This window comes from Hordeum vulgare, chromosome 5H (genome assembly GCF_904849725.1).
Source record: "Hordeum vulgare subsp. vulgare chromosome 5H, MorexV3_pseudomolecules_assembly, whole genome shotgun sequence".
Taxonomy (NCBI): Eukaryota; Viridiplantae; Streptophyta; class Magnoliopsida; order Poales; family Poaceae; genus Hordeum; species Hordeum vulgare.
This window is the reverse complement of record NC_058522.1, coordinates 347650073-347666510: the sequence shown is the minus strand read 5'-3', so window position 1 is coordinate 347666510 and position 16438 is coordinate 347650073. Positions and strand designations below refer to the sequence as shown.

Sequence of the window (16438 nt, the reverse complement as noted above, 5' to 3'; positions counted from 1 at the left end):
TGGCTTATAGCCAGCAGCTGGCTATACTATTGTACTTGCTCTTACATTACTCCCTCCGTTTCTAAATATAAGACATTTTAGAGATTGTATTATGAACTACATACGGATGTACATAGACATATTTTGAAGTATAAATTCATTCATTTTACTCGGTATGTAGTCTTCTAGTAAAATCTCTAAAAGTTCTTATATTTTAAAACGGAGGAAGTACAAGGTAGTAGTAGTGGTAGAAGTAAAAGGCGGTCCGTCCGTAGTAGTAGCAGCAGTGGTAGAACCGTAGAAGTAAAAAGGCGATCCATCGCTCCTGAAACGGCTTGTTTCCCAATTACAAGGGCTCGCTAATCCGCCATCGCTGCTACCCCTCCTACTCATTAGCCAAGGTAACAACCGTACCAGCTCAGGGAACAGTGAGCCGTCGTCCCATCAGGCCTACAGTTGTGCTACTGAAACGACTGGGACCTGTCTGCAAAAGGCAGCGGAAATCATCCAGCATAGCATAGCCATCTGGCCCCCAAAAATGAGACGCCCAGACCTTTTTGATGGAAAAAACGCCGCTCGTGAGGCCGTGGCATGGCTGGCAAGACTCGCACAACAATGGCGCCCGTACAAACATTGCATGACAGTAGGAAACCTACCTACCTACCTTAAACCTTAGCATGCCGTGGGGGTGGAAGGCGGCAAAATGGAGAGCAAAACGAGGCTCCACGACGCCCAATCAACTTCACCCCGCCAAAATCACGAGCAAACAGCCGCCGCCTTGTTTTCACGTCGTATTGAACGCGGCGAAACAAACGTCCGTGGCCGTGGGACACTTCCTTCCATTCAAGCCGGCCGTAGATGGACACACGTACGTACGTATGGCATGTACAATACGCACCACGGCTTGCGCCATCACGTACGTGGCATCGGACATAACACGCACAGCCTAGTTGCAGCAAACGGAATTTACCACGATGTCAAAACGCCTGGAGCAAACAGACAGGAGAAGCGACACGAGCATTCAAACAGGATTAATCACCAAATCTCGCGCTACATCCCATCACTCCAAAGCCGTACCGACCCCGACCCACATGGCGCCGTAATCGGCAGCACATCTAAGCAAACGAGCCAGCGATCCATCACAGAATACCGTTGTACTGCGGCCCATCATTCAACCCGCAACCTGGTACCAGGTACCACTCTGCAACTGCATCCGTCGACCCCACTACATTAATCCCCACAATGCAATGCCATCACAGCTTATGAATCTGGGAGACCTGCAAATAACTCTGAATTCAAGTCATCACGCCGTATCACCACCGCAAGGCCCGGCCAATCATGGACTACCAGCTATCCTCTTGCTCCACAGTGCGGCTAAGCTTCAGTGCCCATTTTTCTTTTTTTTGGGGGTTGCACATACAGAGTTCCGGCAGAGGTCAGGACATAAACAGAGGGATACAAAGACGATTACCGTAGAGTTTTGGTACTGGATATCAAAGGAAGCATCCATCACCTCTTGCCACAAACACGCTAGTTAGACGAGACGGGCCTAGACACGGAAGAAAGAAAGATACGGCTGCCCATTTCTTTCCCAGACAAAGCGGTTAGCCTCCGGTAAGGTGGGCACCGAGGTCCAAAAGATCACCGTCATCATCTTGCAGGCGAACGGCGTCCAGCTTCTGCCTCAGGACCGTGATAGCATTCATAATCAGCTCGTAGGCTGTGATGGCGCCTGTTGTTTCCACAGTGAACACAAAGCTGTCCTCCTTGGCGTTGATCTCTACCAATCCTGGCTTCCCCATGGCCTCTGCTTTCTTGATCACCTCATCGTCATATGTGTATGCCTCTGCGTCCACAATCGTCACCTGACAGTCACACAAAAAGTAGGCATGCTCAAAATCAATGACATTATTACTTTATTAGAAACAGACAGCTACATGGATTAATTTGCACTTACAGATATGAAAAGGAAATACAATCCCTGTCTACCAACATGATAATTTAAAAATCTCATAAACAGATAGGCATTTGATAACATTTACCGTTTTATGTAAATAAAAGACAATCTGACAGACAACGATATTTACTGTTTTTTATCATTCTTTGCTATGCTAGATAAGGCGTTCGAAGAAAATATAACTCAATGCTTACAAGGCACAAAGTGACAGAAGTTCCTCAAGAGTAAAAGGCATAGAGTGACAGAAGTTCCGCAAATCCTAAGGCCTTTGCCCAAGCATGACATGGTTTATTGAGCAAAACAAGACCAATTAAGGGAATGAGGAGGTCAGGTGGAATGAAACTCCTAAAAGGCCAATTCATGAGTTGACAAAGGTAAATCCACTTTCAACACATGGGTATATTATAAATAATCTATACAAAACAATAGCATGTGATGATGCCAATTTTTTGGCTATTTATCGTCATATGAGATGCACAAATTGTGTCAGGTATCAGGCATGTATTTGTTCTAGGTTTGCATTTAAGCTTCCAGGGGACTATCTACGCACACGGAAACATAGCATTTATACTTTACACTTATGATTGCCAGGTGTAGGACCTCAAGTACACATAGATTGAGTGCTTCTTTGGATTGAAGAAATTTCATAGGATTGACGTCACGAAATTCCTATGGAATCCATTCCTATGCTCCTCATTCCATAGGAATCTCAACAAGAGATCAGACCTCATTTTATTTTTCCTTTAAGAAGTCCTATGCACTTTAACCTCCTTTGATTCAAAGGATTTCTATAGGAATTTTGGAGGATTGAAATACATAGGAATTTTTCCTACGCTGGTCCTTTGATTCATAAGGATTCAATCCTATAGGAATTTTTGCTATGGAATCTTTTGTACTCCCTCTGATCCAAATTAACTGACGCATCAATTGATTTGGATACTACATTTCATAGGAAATCTAACATCAACTCCAACCTCCTTTTACAATTCCTTTGTTTTTCCTGTGGCCATGCCACTCCAACCCTATACTTTTCCTATTCCCACATTTTCAGAATCCTGCCCTCTCTCCTCAATCCTGTAAAATTCATGTGTTGTTTCACGTTATGGAGGTGTTTGGTTCAGAAACTGTAACGTAAATGGTAATGGAATCAGAATACGTCAGTAAAGGAAACCGTTTCCAGAGCAGGGTGGGCGGTATCGGCGGTGAGTAGCCATGTAATTGGATTACACGGAAACGGATTACAGCCCATGTGGTCCAAACACAAGTAACGTTTTCAAGTTACGCTGTAATCAGGTTACGGGCCAAAATTGACGAACCAAACACCTCCTATGTGACACCCAAATCCTGTGTTTTTCCTATTACTACGTTTTCAAAATCCTGCAATCCAAAGAGGCCCTGCAAGAAACTTTGCTTCAAAGGGGAAGTGGTGGAAACACATAAGAATAGTAAAGTTTCCTATGGTGGCACTATTCAGGCCTTTGGTTCAAAGGAATGTAGCGAAGGGAAAATACAAAATAGAGGAAAATTTTCTTTGTTCTCAGTTTCAGAGGAAAATCATAGGAATTTTCCAATGCACTTGGACCTCTTTCTCAAATTCCTACGCAGAAAAAACGAGACTGAGATCCTTAGTGACATAATAACAGGCTAATTATACCTTTCCATGTGCAACAATGGTTATTGAACTGGATTTCTAATGCATCACGTCTCCATTCAATGATTCTTGCTGTTGCAATTTGGCACATTTGGGAGAATCGTAACATAAGAAATGGTGAAAAAATGCCTCATCCTTCATGTGTAGTGGGCAAGATCAAGGCTTATGTTGATTTCATCCTATTGTACAACTTCAGGTCGACTACCTCCACTAGGCGTGAGCACCAGACAACAATCCCAAAGTGGTCTCTGCTGCCGGCTGGGTCGGTCCTGGTTAATGTTGATGCTGCGATTTTTGCCCAGACCAAACGCATGGGAATTGGTGTTGTCATCTGCAACCATCTGGGTCTGGTGTTAGCTGCAAGTAGAAGATTAGTTGATCATGTGGATAACCCAGAGCTGGGCAGAGCTATCGCTATGCGCCATGCTTTAACCTTCGCTGAAGAAACTGGCTTCCAGCAGATTATTGTAGCTTCTGATTGTGCTAGTTTGGTAAGCAAGGTGAAAAGTGGGAAGAAGGATAGATCTCACATAGGCGCCATACTCTTTGATATTAAGAGAAGGGCTCCAAAGTTCATGTCATGTAATTTTACTCATGTTAGTCGTTCTTGTAATGAGGCAGCTCATGTTCTAGCAAAGTCAGCTGAACATGATGTAGGGCCCTGCTGGTTTAATGTGTCTCCTGATATTATCAGGGCCATTGTTTGTACTGAACAAATCTCTGAGTCAATATACGGAGCTGCCTTTTGTCTCAAAAGAAATTATACATTTCCATGTGGTTTGACTTTGATCTGACTCTGTTTATTAGGATTCCTGTGTTTTTCCTCAGGCCTCCTTCGGTTTGTAGGAATTCAACTCTGAAAAATTCCTATGTTTTCCAACCCTCTGTTTTACACACGTAATCCTATCCAATTCCTGTGTTTTTTTCCTTTCTTGCATTTTAAGAAACCTGTTGAGAGGCCAAAGTCTGCAAATTCCTACGTTTTACACATGTATTCCTACCCAATTCCTGGTTTTTTTTTTCCTTTCCTGCGTTTTAGAATCCTGTGAGCCAAAGGAGGAGTCTGCAAAATTCCTATGTTTTCCAATCCTCTGGTTTACACATGCATTCATAATTAATTCCAGCGTTTTTAGGATCCTGTGAGCCAAAGGAGGCCTAAGTCTGCAAAATTCCTATGTTTTCCTATCCTCTGGTTTACATGATGCACTAGATCCACCTTCACTTAGTGGCTGCAAACGGCGCATGTGAATTGGATGGTGACGGGGCAGTTCTCCCCAACAAGGACATGCTAGATGTAAACTTTAACTAGTAGACCTCTGAGAGTTTAGGAATGTCTTTTAACAATCATTTGCATGGTTTGCATATGTTGTTGTGGTTGCTGATTTGCCGTAATTTTGTGCTCTCGCACTTTGGAGAAGCAATTGAGTTTGTGCAGACAATTTTTTGGGGGTTTCTTCTGGTTGATGACTCACGAGAAGTGCATATCCAAGAGTTCAGTAAACAGGAGAGTGCAACTTGCGGTATGTCTATCAGGAATGGAAACTTAAATTTGGTAACAGGAAACAGAGTTTTCCAGTCACGTGTTACTAGTAAATATATCGAGAGAACAATTATTGCTCTGAGCAGTCCATTTTACAGTAATATCGAGTAAAATTTGTTGTTAAAATCACTACTGTGAAGCATCAATGCTATGTGTATTGATATGCCAAGTTGTCAACCAGACCAAAAACTGAACTCAGTCAGGTATTTGATGGTAATTTAATTCCAACAGCCAGAAAAATAAATAGCAGATATAAGTACATAAGCACTGAATAAACACATGCACCACTTACGATAGCAGGTGTTGTGTAACAATGAAGTGCCTAAACCACTGAAGTGACAGATTGCAGCATCAGCAAATATTGACGGCTTATCTAACGTAGTGCATGGAGACTGCATAACATCATAGTTGTGGTGTTGAATGATTTGACTAATACAGTAAGATGTGTGGTGAATCTAGGAATAGTTCGCCCACAGGGGGGTGCGCGCACACTCACACACAGTGAAACTAGCAATAGTTTATCATAGCATATGAAAAAAGAACTCCACCTATCTGTTGATGATGTATTTGAAATGAGTGATGGAGAAGCACTAGAGAGCAAGCTGACCTGTTGGGTGACAGGATCAATGTCAAATACTTTTGTAGGGCTGCTCTCCACCCAGCTTTGTTTTTCCTCAAGTGTGAGTGTCTCCATGAGTTCTTGATTAATACGTATATCAGGCTCATACATGAAGGTCACAGTAGCAGCTGGAGACCATTTGGCATGGTCCTTTCCAATTCCCTTCCTGGCAATTGCTCGAAGACGCAGCTCTTGCCCACGGCGCAGCTTTACAATTAATATGCCTCTGAAATAAGATATCATTATTTAAAGCTCAATACAATAAGCATTAGTTAAACAAGAGTTAAGGGCAATTTTCAAACATTTATTAGCAAGACCAAGATATGCAAAGGAAAGATGCCACTGAATCCATTAGACCAAAAGTTAACACATACTCCCTCCGTCCCAAAATAACTGTCTCAACTTTACACTAGGTCTAGTACAAAGTTGTACTAAGCTTAAGACACTTATTTTGGGACGGAGGGAGTATAATAAGGTAGCTTAACTTTATTGCGACAGCAGCAGAACATATCACTAGTGCATGCTCTGTGCATGTAGGAGAAGGTTTATAGTGTTATTAATCCTTTGGACCTGGTTAATGTACATATCCATCTAACGTATATAATAACAAAATAATTAGGCAAAGATAGTTATAAGCAGAGTATGCTTGCATTTAGAAGCACATAGGAGATCTTGATCCCCTTATTTATAGTTCTAGCATTAACCGGTCTCGATAGGATTAATAATTTCCCCTTGAACTCCTTGCAGGTACAGTGCAGAACAGAAAAGAAGGAAGATTTGCTGAGTTGTAGGGGAGGACCCACTTCCATCGATTTCTTGAAGGAAGGTTCCGGCTCCTTCGGCCCCTTCCTCTCCCCTGTGCTAGCCGCCGCTGCCGCCATCCCCATCATCCGCCTGTCTAGTCTACTCTCAATGGAAGGTGGTTAGTAATTGGGGTTTGATGGGGAAGGAACGTTGTTGTTTGTGAGGTCTCGATCTTTATCCTATCAGTTCTGATAAGCCCAAGGAATTATCCTATCAGTTCTGATAAGCCAAGGCCTAGGCAATAAAGGAAATAAATCTGACATAAGGCATTCCTTTGCCTTCTGAGAAGTTGGGCATCTGTTTCATTTCAAGAAGATCCCCAAGTACGGCACTAGTCTTAGATCAGTGTCAGATAGATATAGCCAAATGTCATAATCAAAGAGTTAAATGTGCATCCGACCTAGAGGTTATTCAATCAAACCATTAAGGGGTACAAAGTCTTATCTGCCTCCTAAAGATGCCACTGACGGTAAGCCTGGTATACACATATGTGGTGCTGTCTCCACATAACATTAGTGTGTATAATTAGCATGAAGATCAACTAATAACCAAATGCTCAGTTTTACTTCCATTCATAACGCTCCATTATGATGGAATGACAGAAAAGGGCAAAGAAGTTTGTACCCAAAAAAAGCCTCTTTATTTTCTTTAAAACTGCTTACAAAGGAAAATGATTTGGTCAACTTATTAAGGAGCGATACATGTGACATACACAGTAGTGTTTCCCAACATAAAGTATTATTACAAGCTGCATGGGATATGGAAAATTGAGTCATTTGTAGTGTTGTCCCACATAAGATTAGTGACATGCAAGATCAACTAATAACCAAATGGTCAGTACTTGCCTTCATAACGCCCCATTATGATGGAATGAAAGAAGAGGGAAAAGAAGAATGTACAAAAGAGGCATCTTTCTTTTCTTTAACTAACTGCTTACAAAGGAAAATGAATTGGTTAACTTATTGTAGAAGAGAAGGAAAGATACATGTGACATATAGAGTGGTACTCCCAACATAAGCATTACAATCTGTACGATGGAAAATGGAAAATTGAGCAGATTACAGGCAGATAAACTTACGGTATATGGATGAACACCGTAGAACAATGAGGTGATGAACACTAGGGTACGAGTTATAATATAACAGCATGGCAAAAGGTGCGTACAACTTAGGCTTTACTGTGTAGCCATCAAGCTCGTTTGTTTACGTTATTAAGAAGTAAAAGGAAATTGCATGGTAGCTTCTTTTCTATCTCTCTTTTACAACCTCATGTTGCTCCCTTCTTTTTCTAAAAGTGGTATCAAGGTCTAAAGTAAATAATTTCTCTGGGCAAAGGATGCACAATAACGACCATGTCGTATGTACATAACCCAGAAAGGTGTCTAGACAAGCATCGAATGTGCAAATCCAACAAGGATAAATAATTTATAAGTTTCACTGGACACGAATTTTTGGAGGTTTTAACAAAAGCACTGAACATTACAATCGAAACAAGAGGTCAACGTATTTTATGCTTCCTGAACTACATACCATGAAAGATAGAGAACCTGATGTTGCAGTATATTTATATCTTCTCAGTGATTTCGACAAAAATACAGAATGTGATTTAACAGAACAACCATGTGTACTAAATGTCTAACTAACAAAGTGATCGAAGAGGCTTACACAACCAATAAAGTTATTGAACTCTCTACATAAATGATCTATTCAAATGTTAGACTACATGACATTATCAATACTTCCACACTACTGGATTAGTATGACAAATTTCCAAATTTCAATGTTAGCAAGAATATACCATCTTCAGAATTCAGAGATTGCAACGTTATTATTTATTACTAGGAAATGCTGGTTTAGTTCAGATATAGTAGAAGGATACAAAATGAGTTGTTCATTGGAATCAACAATACAAGATTGCTTTGGCTAAAGAAATCCATGCCTTCGTATTAATGCTGATCTCACTTGAAGATGCTGTACAACGATGCTAATATAGTTTCACTTGAGTCATTGCAATGTTAAGGTAGTGAAAGCATAAGGTGGTGTGAGTGAGGACAACTAGCATTTTGGCATAGATAGAGTAAAATGCTGGTGCCTTGGCCTCCGACTAAATTAACCTATAAGCAATTGTAGCACACATAGAGCTTTAATCTGAAATTGAGACCTGGTTGAGCATGATTGAATTACATGCACTGCTAGACTCCTAGTAACAGAATGCTGATTTAAAATACAAGAATGAGCGCAGGGACAAGGCCATGAAAATGTAATTGTGACCTTTTGATACAAATTAACCATCGAATTAAAGCATCTACAGATACGGTGACGAGCATGAGGTAGTTCAAGTAGTGCAGTCACAGGATTACATTTTTACACATCTACAGTACCTTCCAAAGAAAGGAAAAACGCATTTAGAGGCAAGACAAATAGTTAGGGACACATAAACCATTTGGTACAAAGCAGAATAAATAGTATGACAAACAAAACAAAAACACAACAAACTAGATAGAAATAGAGCCAGATAGGTAAATTAGGAATTCATCAAACAGATAAGCTACTAGTAGAATGACTAACTAGGGTTAGTTGGGTTCTGTAGATGAGGCAGAGGTCATCATTTCATCAATACTTGGGGATTTAAGAGATAAAGAATAAATATTAACACAATGGTGGCGAAATGGAGAGCGCTGACTTGCCTGTGGTCACCGGCAGCATCGGGCTCGTAGGCGTCGACATTGCCGAGGGCCTGCTGGTATTCCCTTTGCTGGTCGACAGGGCAGACCTTGGGGTCGGTGGAGCGGAGGTCCTTGGTGGAGGTGACCTCGAGCGTCTGGCCGGAGTCGGTGGCGCGGGCAGCGAGGTGGAACTCGACGGAGCAGTGCTCGCAGGAGCCGTCCCCGTCACAGGCGTCGCAGTCGCGGGAGAAGCGCATGGACATGGCGCCGGAGGAGGTGAGCGGGATGAGGCCGAGGCGGTGCGCGAGGAACTCGTCGTTGAGGACGGAGGAGTTGCTCTCGATCTCGACGAGGTCGATGGCGACGGTGGGGACCTCGGCGATCATGACGCGACGGAGGGCGTTGGCCATGCTCGCGTCGGTGTCCTTGAGCTCGAACTTGGCGTACTCGTCCTTGAGCTCGCGGATCCGCACGCGCGGGAAGCGCTGGTACGAGGCGCCCGCCGCAGAGCGCTCCATTCCGCCTGGCCGCCGGAGATGGGGTGGGTCGCCGCCGCAAGGGTTTTGTTGGGTCGGGCGGCGGATTTGGGGGAAACGGAGCAAACTGAGGAGGAGAGTGGAGGACGGGGCTTTTGTCCGCCTTTGCCTTGATTTCGCTTCCACCCCGTTCGGTGGTCAAGTTAAGATTCGTGCCGTCCATTTATTCCCCATGAGACTGGACGGCTGGATCACTCTCGAGGAAAGCGGATGTAGAACACAGTTGTTGGTTTTTCTTAAAAAAAAAACTAACTAACAGTGCCGCGTCTCGTTATTACCGTGCGCCGGCCGCGGAAACGATCGGTTGTGTTCTCTTGGTCATGCAGCATGCAATGATTCATCTCTAAATGATTGGAATTCAAAAAAATTATCTCTTAAATCATTAATTCGATCGATGATCCGTTTTCGTGTTGACTTTGTTTCGACGAAATCTTTAAAACAACTTAATCGATAACTTTTTTTTACTCGTACTTACCACATTTGTTGCAGTTACTTGTCATATTAATAAGTACTTATTTGTCTGATAAAAAATAACTTAATCGTCATATTTTTTAGAAATTACATATAAATATGACATTTCGACATAATCAAACTAGCAAACACAAACAACTTTTTATAGGCGATTACGTGTGAAAATATGACAACTCAACATATTTAAAACCGATGATCACAATAAATCTTTTTTATCGTCGTTTGTAAATATGACAACTCGACATAGTTAAACTAACAAGCACACAAAATAGTTTTCTGACAAAGATGTATGTAAATACGACAAGTTGGCATATTTAAATTGGCAAACACAACCTATTACATGCTTTTTTATATCATGCATAATAAAAAACCTGCTACAGGGCTTTGTACGAAACAACATTAAAAAGTGTCAATCAAGTTATTTTTCTGAGACAAGTAAGTGGTTAATAATATGACAAGTGGGTCAAAAAATATGGCAAGTCTGAACCGGAAAAAATAGTTAAGAGAACATGTCGACGTGGGATCTAGTTTTGAAAAAGTCAATGGTGAAAACGGATCATCGATTGAATTAACGGTTTTGTAGATAAAACTTTTTGAATTTCAAACATCAAAGGCAGTCGGCCCAGACGGGAGTTTAAGCAGCCTAGTCAATCGCTTTTTTTCAGAACGAACAACTAGCACAAATGTTTGCAACTATCGCACGAAGAGAAACTAAGTGTCTTAACTTTATACTAACTCTAGTACAAAATTATAATAAGATTGAAACACTTATTTTGGGACAGAGGAAGTATAAAACTAGTTTCATTGGCATATTGCGGAGATAATGTTGTGTGCGTCGATGACTACCATCTTAGGCTGCGCTTGGATGCGGTGTAATTAGATACAGACATATTACTTTTATGGGTGTATTTTACCGGCGGCTATAAGACTACCAGTCAAACACGAAATAATGGAAAGAGATCTGTATTTTTTATACACAGGTGTTTATGGCAAAACAATCAAACAAGGCCTTATACTTGTAGTAAACCCAGCCATTATGTGGATGTGCTTCCTAAACCACACATCCTTTATGGACGTAATTTCATTCTAGAGTCAAACGTTGAACACAACAAGGAACGCTAACAAGTGGGTACCAAATAAAAATTCACGTACTCCTTCCCTAGTCAATTTTGCGGGTTGCCAAACTACTTGTTTGTGTTGTTGGTGTCGTTCTCCACCTTAGGGCGTCTTCAAAATGGACCTTCAAACCATCCACAACCGTCCGAACTGCATGGACCGAACGTGTTGTGTCGTCCGTCGTGGATCTGTGTCGATCCATCCAATGGTCCAGACATACTTCTTTCTGTAAATGCGAGACAAACTGGCGGTTCGAAGATCCAGACAACATCCAAGTAGGACTTCGACACCCCCATCACACCCAAAAACCCCGTCCAAGATCCCTCTCGGAACCGGGGCCTTCATTCTTTCATTTTTCTCTCCTTCTGTTTTTCTCTCTTGACTTCGTTGTCGCTGCACCAACACGGGCGCTAGGCCACATCCATGCCGAAACTCGACGAGTTTGTCACCTTGATACTTGTGATCTACGTTGGGTTTTTTGCAAAGAGGAGCGGATGATGCAGCATAGTATAGATAAGCATTTCCCTGAGTGAGAACCAAGGTTATCGAACCAATAAGAGTAGCATGCAACCCCATCTTCAGCGACTGCACACAAAGAAGCAAACACTTGCACCCAACGCGCGCGAGATGGTTGTCAATCCCCTTGGACTCATTATTTGTAAGCAAATGAAGTGTGTAGATGATAGTTGATAATTGCGAAATAAATAAAAAGGTAAATAAAGGCGGCGAGGAAATAAAGTTTTTATAAATATATAAGTATATAGATCTGGAGGCCACAGTTTTCTCTAGTGGCATCTCTCATATAGTAGGCATACGGTGGGTAAATGAATTACTGTTGGGCAATTGTTAGAAAAACGCATAGTAATGCAATCTTTATTCACGACGATGATCATGTGTATATAGGCATCACGTCCATAAGAAAATCGACCGACTCTTGCCTGCACCTATTACTATTGTTGCACCCATCGTCCGCTATCGAGCATGCATCTAGAGTATTAAGTAAAGCAGAGTAATGCTTGAAGAACAATGACATGATGTAGACAAAGATAACTCACCTAATATGAATCGGCCCCATCGTTTTATCCTTAGTGGCAACAATGCAAAGACGTGTCTTGTTCCCTTCTGTCACTTGGATATATCAATCTAATGGCAACAATGCAAAGACGTCCATAAGCACCGCCAGATTGAACCCACTACAACGCACCCCTTTCATTGGAGATAGATCAATCTAGTTGGCCAAACTACATCAATAGATCGGAGAAATTTACGAAGCTATAATAGTCATGCAATTAAGAATCGTATAATTCAGAGAAGGCTCAAATCTTTTATCATGAATGATCTAAACATAAACTCAAAATTCATCGAATCCCAACAAACGCACCGCACAAAGTGATTACACCGAATAGATCACCGCGAAGATGCAGTGAACTTTGTATTGAAGATCAAGAGAAAGAGAAAGATAGCCATCTAAGTACTAACTACGGACCCGTAGGTCTGAGGTTAACTACTCACACATCACCATGGGAGTAGCAAGGTTGATGTAGAGGCCCTCAATGATCACCACTCCTCTGGCACGTCACCGGAACAGGGCTCCAAATGGGCACATGATGGAACAAAGACTTGAAGTGGTGGAAAAAGTGTTTCGGGATGCTCCCTAGGGTTTTTGGGATATACTAGAATTTATAGGCCAACGAGGGGCGTCACGGGATGTCAGGGGGAGCCAACACAGAATAGGGCACGACCCCCCCCCGGCGCGCCCTGATGTGTGTTGCCTCCCTCGTGTGGCCTCCGGTCTCCTCCCGAAGCTTCCAGGTGTTCTATTGGTCCAAAAAAATAATCAAAAAGTTTTGTGGTCATTGGACTTTGTTTCATACTGTAAAGCTGAAGATCCAAAAAAAAACACAGAAAATAGCAATTGGCACTAGGCACCGGGTTAATAGGTTAGTGCTCAAAAAAATATGAATTAAAAAATAAGTTCCCAAAAAGTATCCTAGAATGATAATAGCACAGAACTATCAAAATTATAGATACGTTGGCGACATATCAACATCCCAAGCTTAATTCCTGCTAGTCCTCGAGTAGGAAAATGATAAAAATAGAATATTTGATGCGACAAGCTACCCAACATGTAATATATTACATGTATGATCATTGAGGAATGATGAAATAAACATCAACATAGTAATATTCATAAACATAAGTAACATAATCATCAAGTTTCAAAATATACAATCCTTAAAGAATGTTTACCCCTATTTATTTTATCATATTAGCAAGGCATGGCTTCGTCTTCACCACATAGATACAAATATCAAGCACCACGGTATTAAGTCAGGCAATTGGGTTGTGCTTTTTAACGCACTTCAGCTTTTTATTACTCACTTGATACATGAGCGTGAACCATGGATATAGCAGATATGTGGAATAGAATATGGTGGTAGGTTTCGAAGGAGTAAAAGTGGAGAAGAAAGTCTCGCATCAACTCGACGTATCAATGGTCTATGGATATGCCCATCAATAGATATCAATGTGAGGAGTAGGGATTGCCATGCAACGGATGCACGAGAGCTATAAGTTTATGAAAGCTCAACTGAAGCTGAGTGGGTGTGCATCCAACTTGCTTGCTCATGAAGACCTCGGGCATTTGAGGAATCCCGTCATCGAAATATACAAGCCAAGTTATATAATGAAAAATTCCCACTAGCATATGGAAGTGACAAAACAAGAGACTCTCTATATGAAGAACATGGTGCCACTTTGAGGCACAAGTGTCGAAAAAGAGGTAGTGGCACCGTCCCTTCTCTCGTTTCTATCATTTATTTATTTAATTAGTTCTTTTCTTTTTTCTTTTTTCGGCAGAAGTCTCATCATGACTTGTGGGGAATCATTGTCTCCATCATCCTTTCCTCAATAAGACAGTGCCCTAATAATGATGATCATCACACTTTTACTTACTTACAACTTGATATGGAAAACTATAGTATGACTCTATATGAATGCCTCTGACAATGTACCAGGATGTGCAATGATTTAGCGTAACATGTATGATAATGACGAACGGTGGCTTTGCCACAAATACTGTGTCTACATGATCATGTAAAGCAATATGATGGTGTAAGTACAAGTCATATTATGTGAAGGTGGAAGTTGCATGGCAATATATTTTGGAATGGCTATGGAAATGCCATGATAGATAGGTATGGTGGCTGTTTTGAGGAAGATATAAGGTGGCTTATGTGCAATAGAGCGTATCATGTCATGGGGTTTGGACGCACCGGCAAAGTATGCACCGATCCTCGAGGTGGGAATGGGCAATGCACGGTACCAAAGAGGCTAGCAAAATATGTGAGGTGAGAGTGTGTACATCCATGGATTCACATTAGTCATAAAGAACTCACATACTTATTGCAAGATTTTATTAGCTCTCTCGACTAAAAGTACCGCTCGCATGCCCCTAGGGAGGAGGTTGGTAGGAGTTAGCCATCGTGCGCCCCCGACCTAAACAACGGTGGGATTTCAACGAGGGATAAGAATGCTCACACATCATCATCATGCCTAAAAAATATTTAGATGAAAAACAAGTTAACTCCCTCTAATTTATGTTATTCTTACTAACCAATGAGCATGCACTGATGTCTTTTCACATTACCACATTAATATCATAACTCACACTTTCTCTTTTATGTGCTACATGAAGATTTGATTATGCACTCCTTGAATACCTATTATTTTTGGACTCGTCTTATAACCCATGAAAATTACCATCACTATTTGTTGAATCTCAAACAAATATGAGTGAAGAACGAAAGTGCAATTATTTCTTTAAAATCTACATGCCACCATGCTCTAAAAAGATATAAGTGAAGTACTAGAGCAACTGCTTAGCTCAAAAGATATAAGTGAAGCACAATGAGTATTCCAATAAATCGTGGTAAATATGTGTCTCTCTCAGGTAGATGTGTTCAAAAACAATGATTGTGGAAAACTAAAACAAAAGCAAACTAAGATACATGACGCTCCAAGCAAAACTCATATCATGTGATGAATAAAAATATAGCTCCAAGTGACATGCCAATGGATTGAGACGAAAGAGGGGATGCCTTTCAAGGCATCCCCAAGCTTAGACGCTTGATTCTTCCTAGAATATTAGCTTAGGGTGCCTTGGGAATCCCCTAGCTTAGGCTCTTGCTGCTCCTTATTCCTTCATCCATCGTGATAGCACCCAAAACTTGAAAACTTCAGCACGCAAAACTCAAGGGAAACCTTCGTGAGATCCGTTAGTATAATAAACATATCAAATACTTTAGGTTCTGTTATAAATTGATTATTATTTTATTATTATATAAGTTATTGGATTCTAACTTCTCCATGGCTTATACCCCCGATACAATCTATAGCATCGTCAAAACAAGCAAACTATGCAAGCAAAAATAGAATAGTCTCTAATGATTTGTAAGGAAACTATACTTGTGTAACTCCGAAAATTCTGACACATTAGGACAACCTGAGGAATTTGTAATAAAATATTGTGTAAAAAAATCAGATCAAAAAGACGTTCCACTAAAATCACATAAATAATGCAGTGGACGCCATAGTTTTTGTTCTTGCACCGCATCAATTCTACTTATCATGCAAGTCATCCCAAAGGATTTACTTGGCACAAACACTAAATTAAACATAAAACACAATCATTACAGTAGCAATAATCATCTTATCTCACACAAACAGAAATAGATGATGACTATTGGGTTGTCTTCGAATAAGCTCTCCCTTTATAACCATCAAAATAAGCTTGAGATTTCAATGATGTTGTGGGATCACTAGAAGAAATATCTAGAGGGGGGGGTGAATAGACTACTTGAAAAATTAAAACCTAGCGTTTTCCCAATTTTAATTGTTGGCAGAATTTTAACACTTATAGAAGTCAAACACACCCTATAGATGCAAGTTTATGAGAATAGCAGCGGAAAGTAAAGACATGCACATGCAAAGTAAGGAGTAGAGTTAAGCAAGATCAAACGCAAAGATTGGCACTGAGATTTTTGGGGTGGTTCCGATAGGTGGTGCTATCATACACCCACGTTAATGGAGACTTCAACC

The 16438-nt window shown here is 41.1% G+C and overlaps 1 protein-coding gene across 1 annotated transcript; it reads right to left on the bottom strand.

Moving 5' to 3' along the window:
• Positions 1–1348: 1348 nt before the first annotated feature.
• On the bottom strand, positions 1349–9864 carry LOC123399713 (DNA-directed RNA polymerases II, IV and V subunit 3-like). The gene is made up of 3 exons (XM_045094105.1): positions 9237–9864; positions 5735–5972; positions 1349–1844 (listed from the first exon to the last, which is right to left on the bottom strand). The coding sequence occupies exons 1-3, from the start codon at positions 9731–9733 to the stop codon at positions 1584–1586; spliced, it is 996 nt and encodes a 331-aa protein (XP_044950040.1). The 5' UTR covers positions 9734–9864; the 3' UTR covers positions 1349–1583.
• Between the last annotated feature and the right edge of the window lie 6574 nt (positions 9865–16438).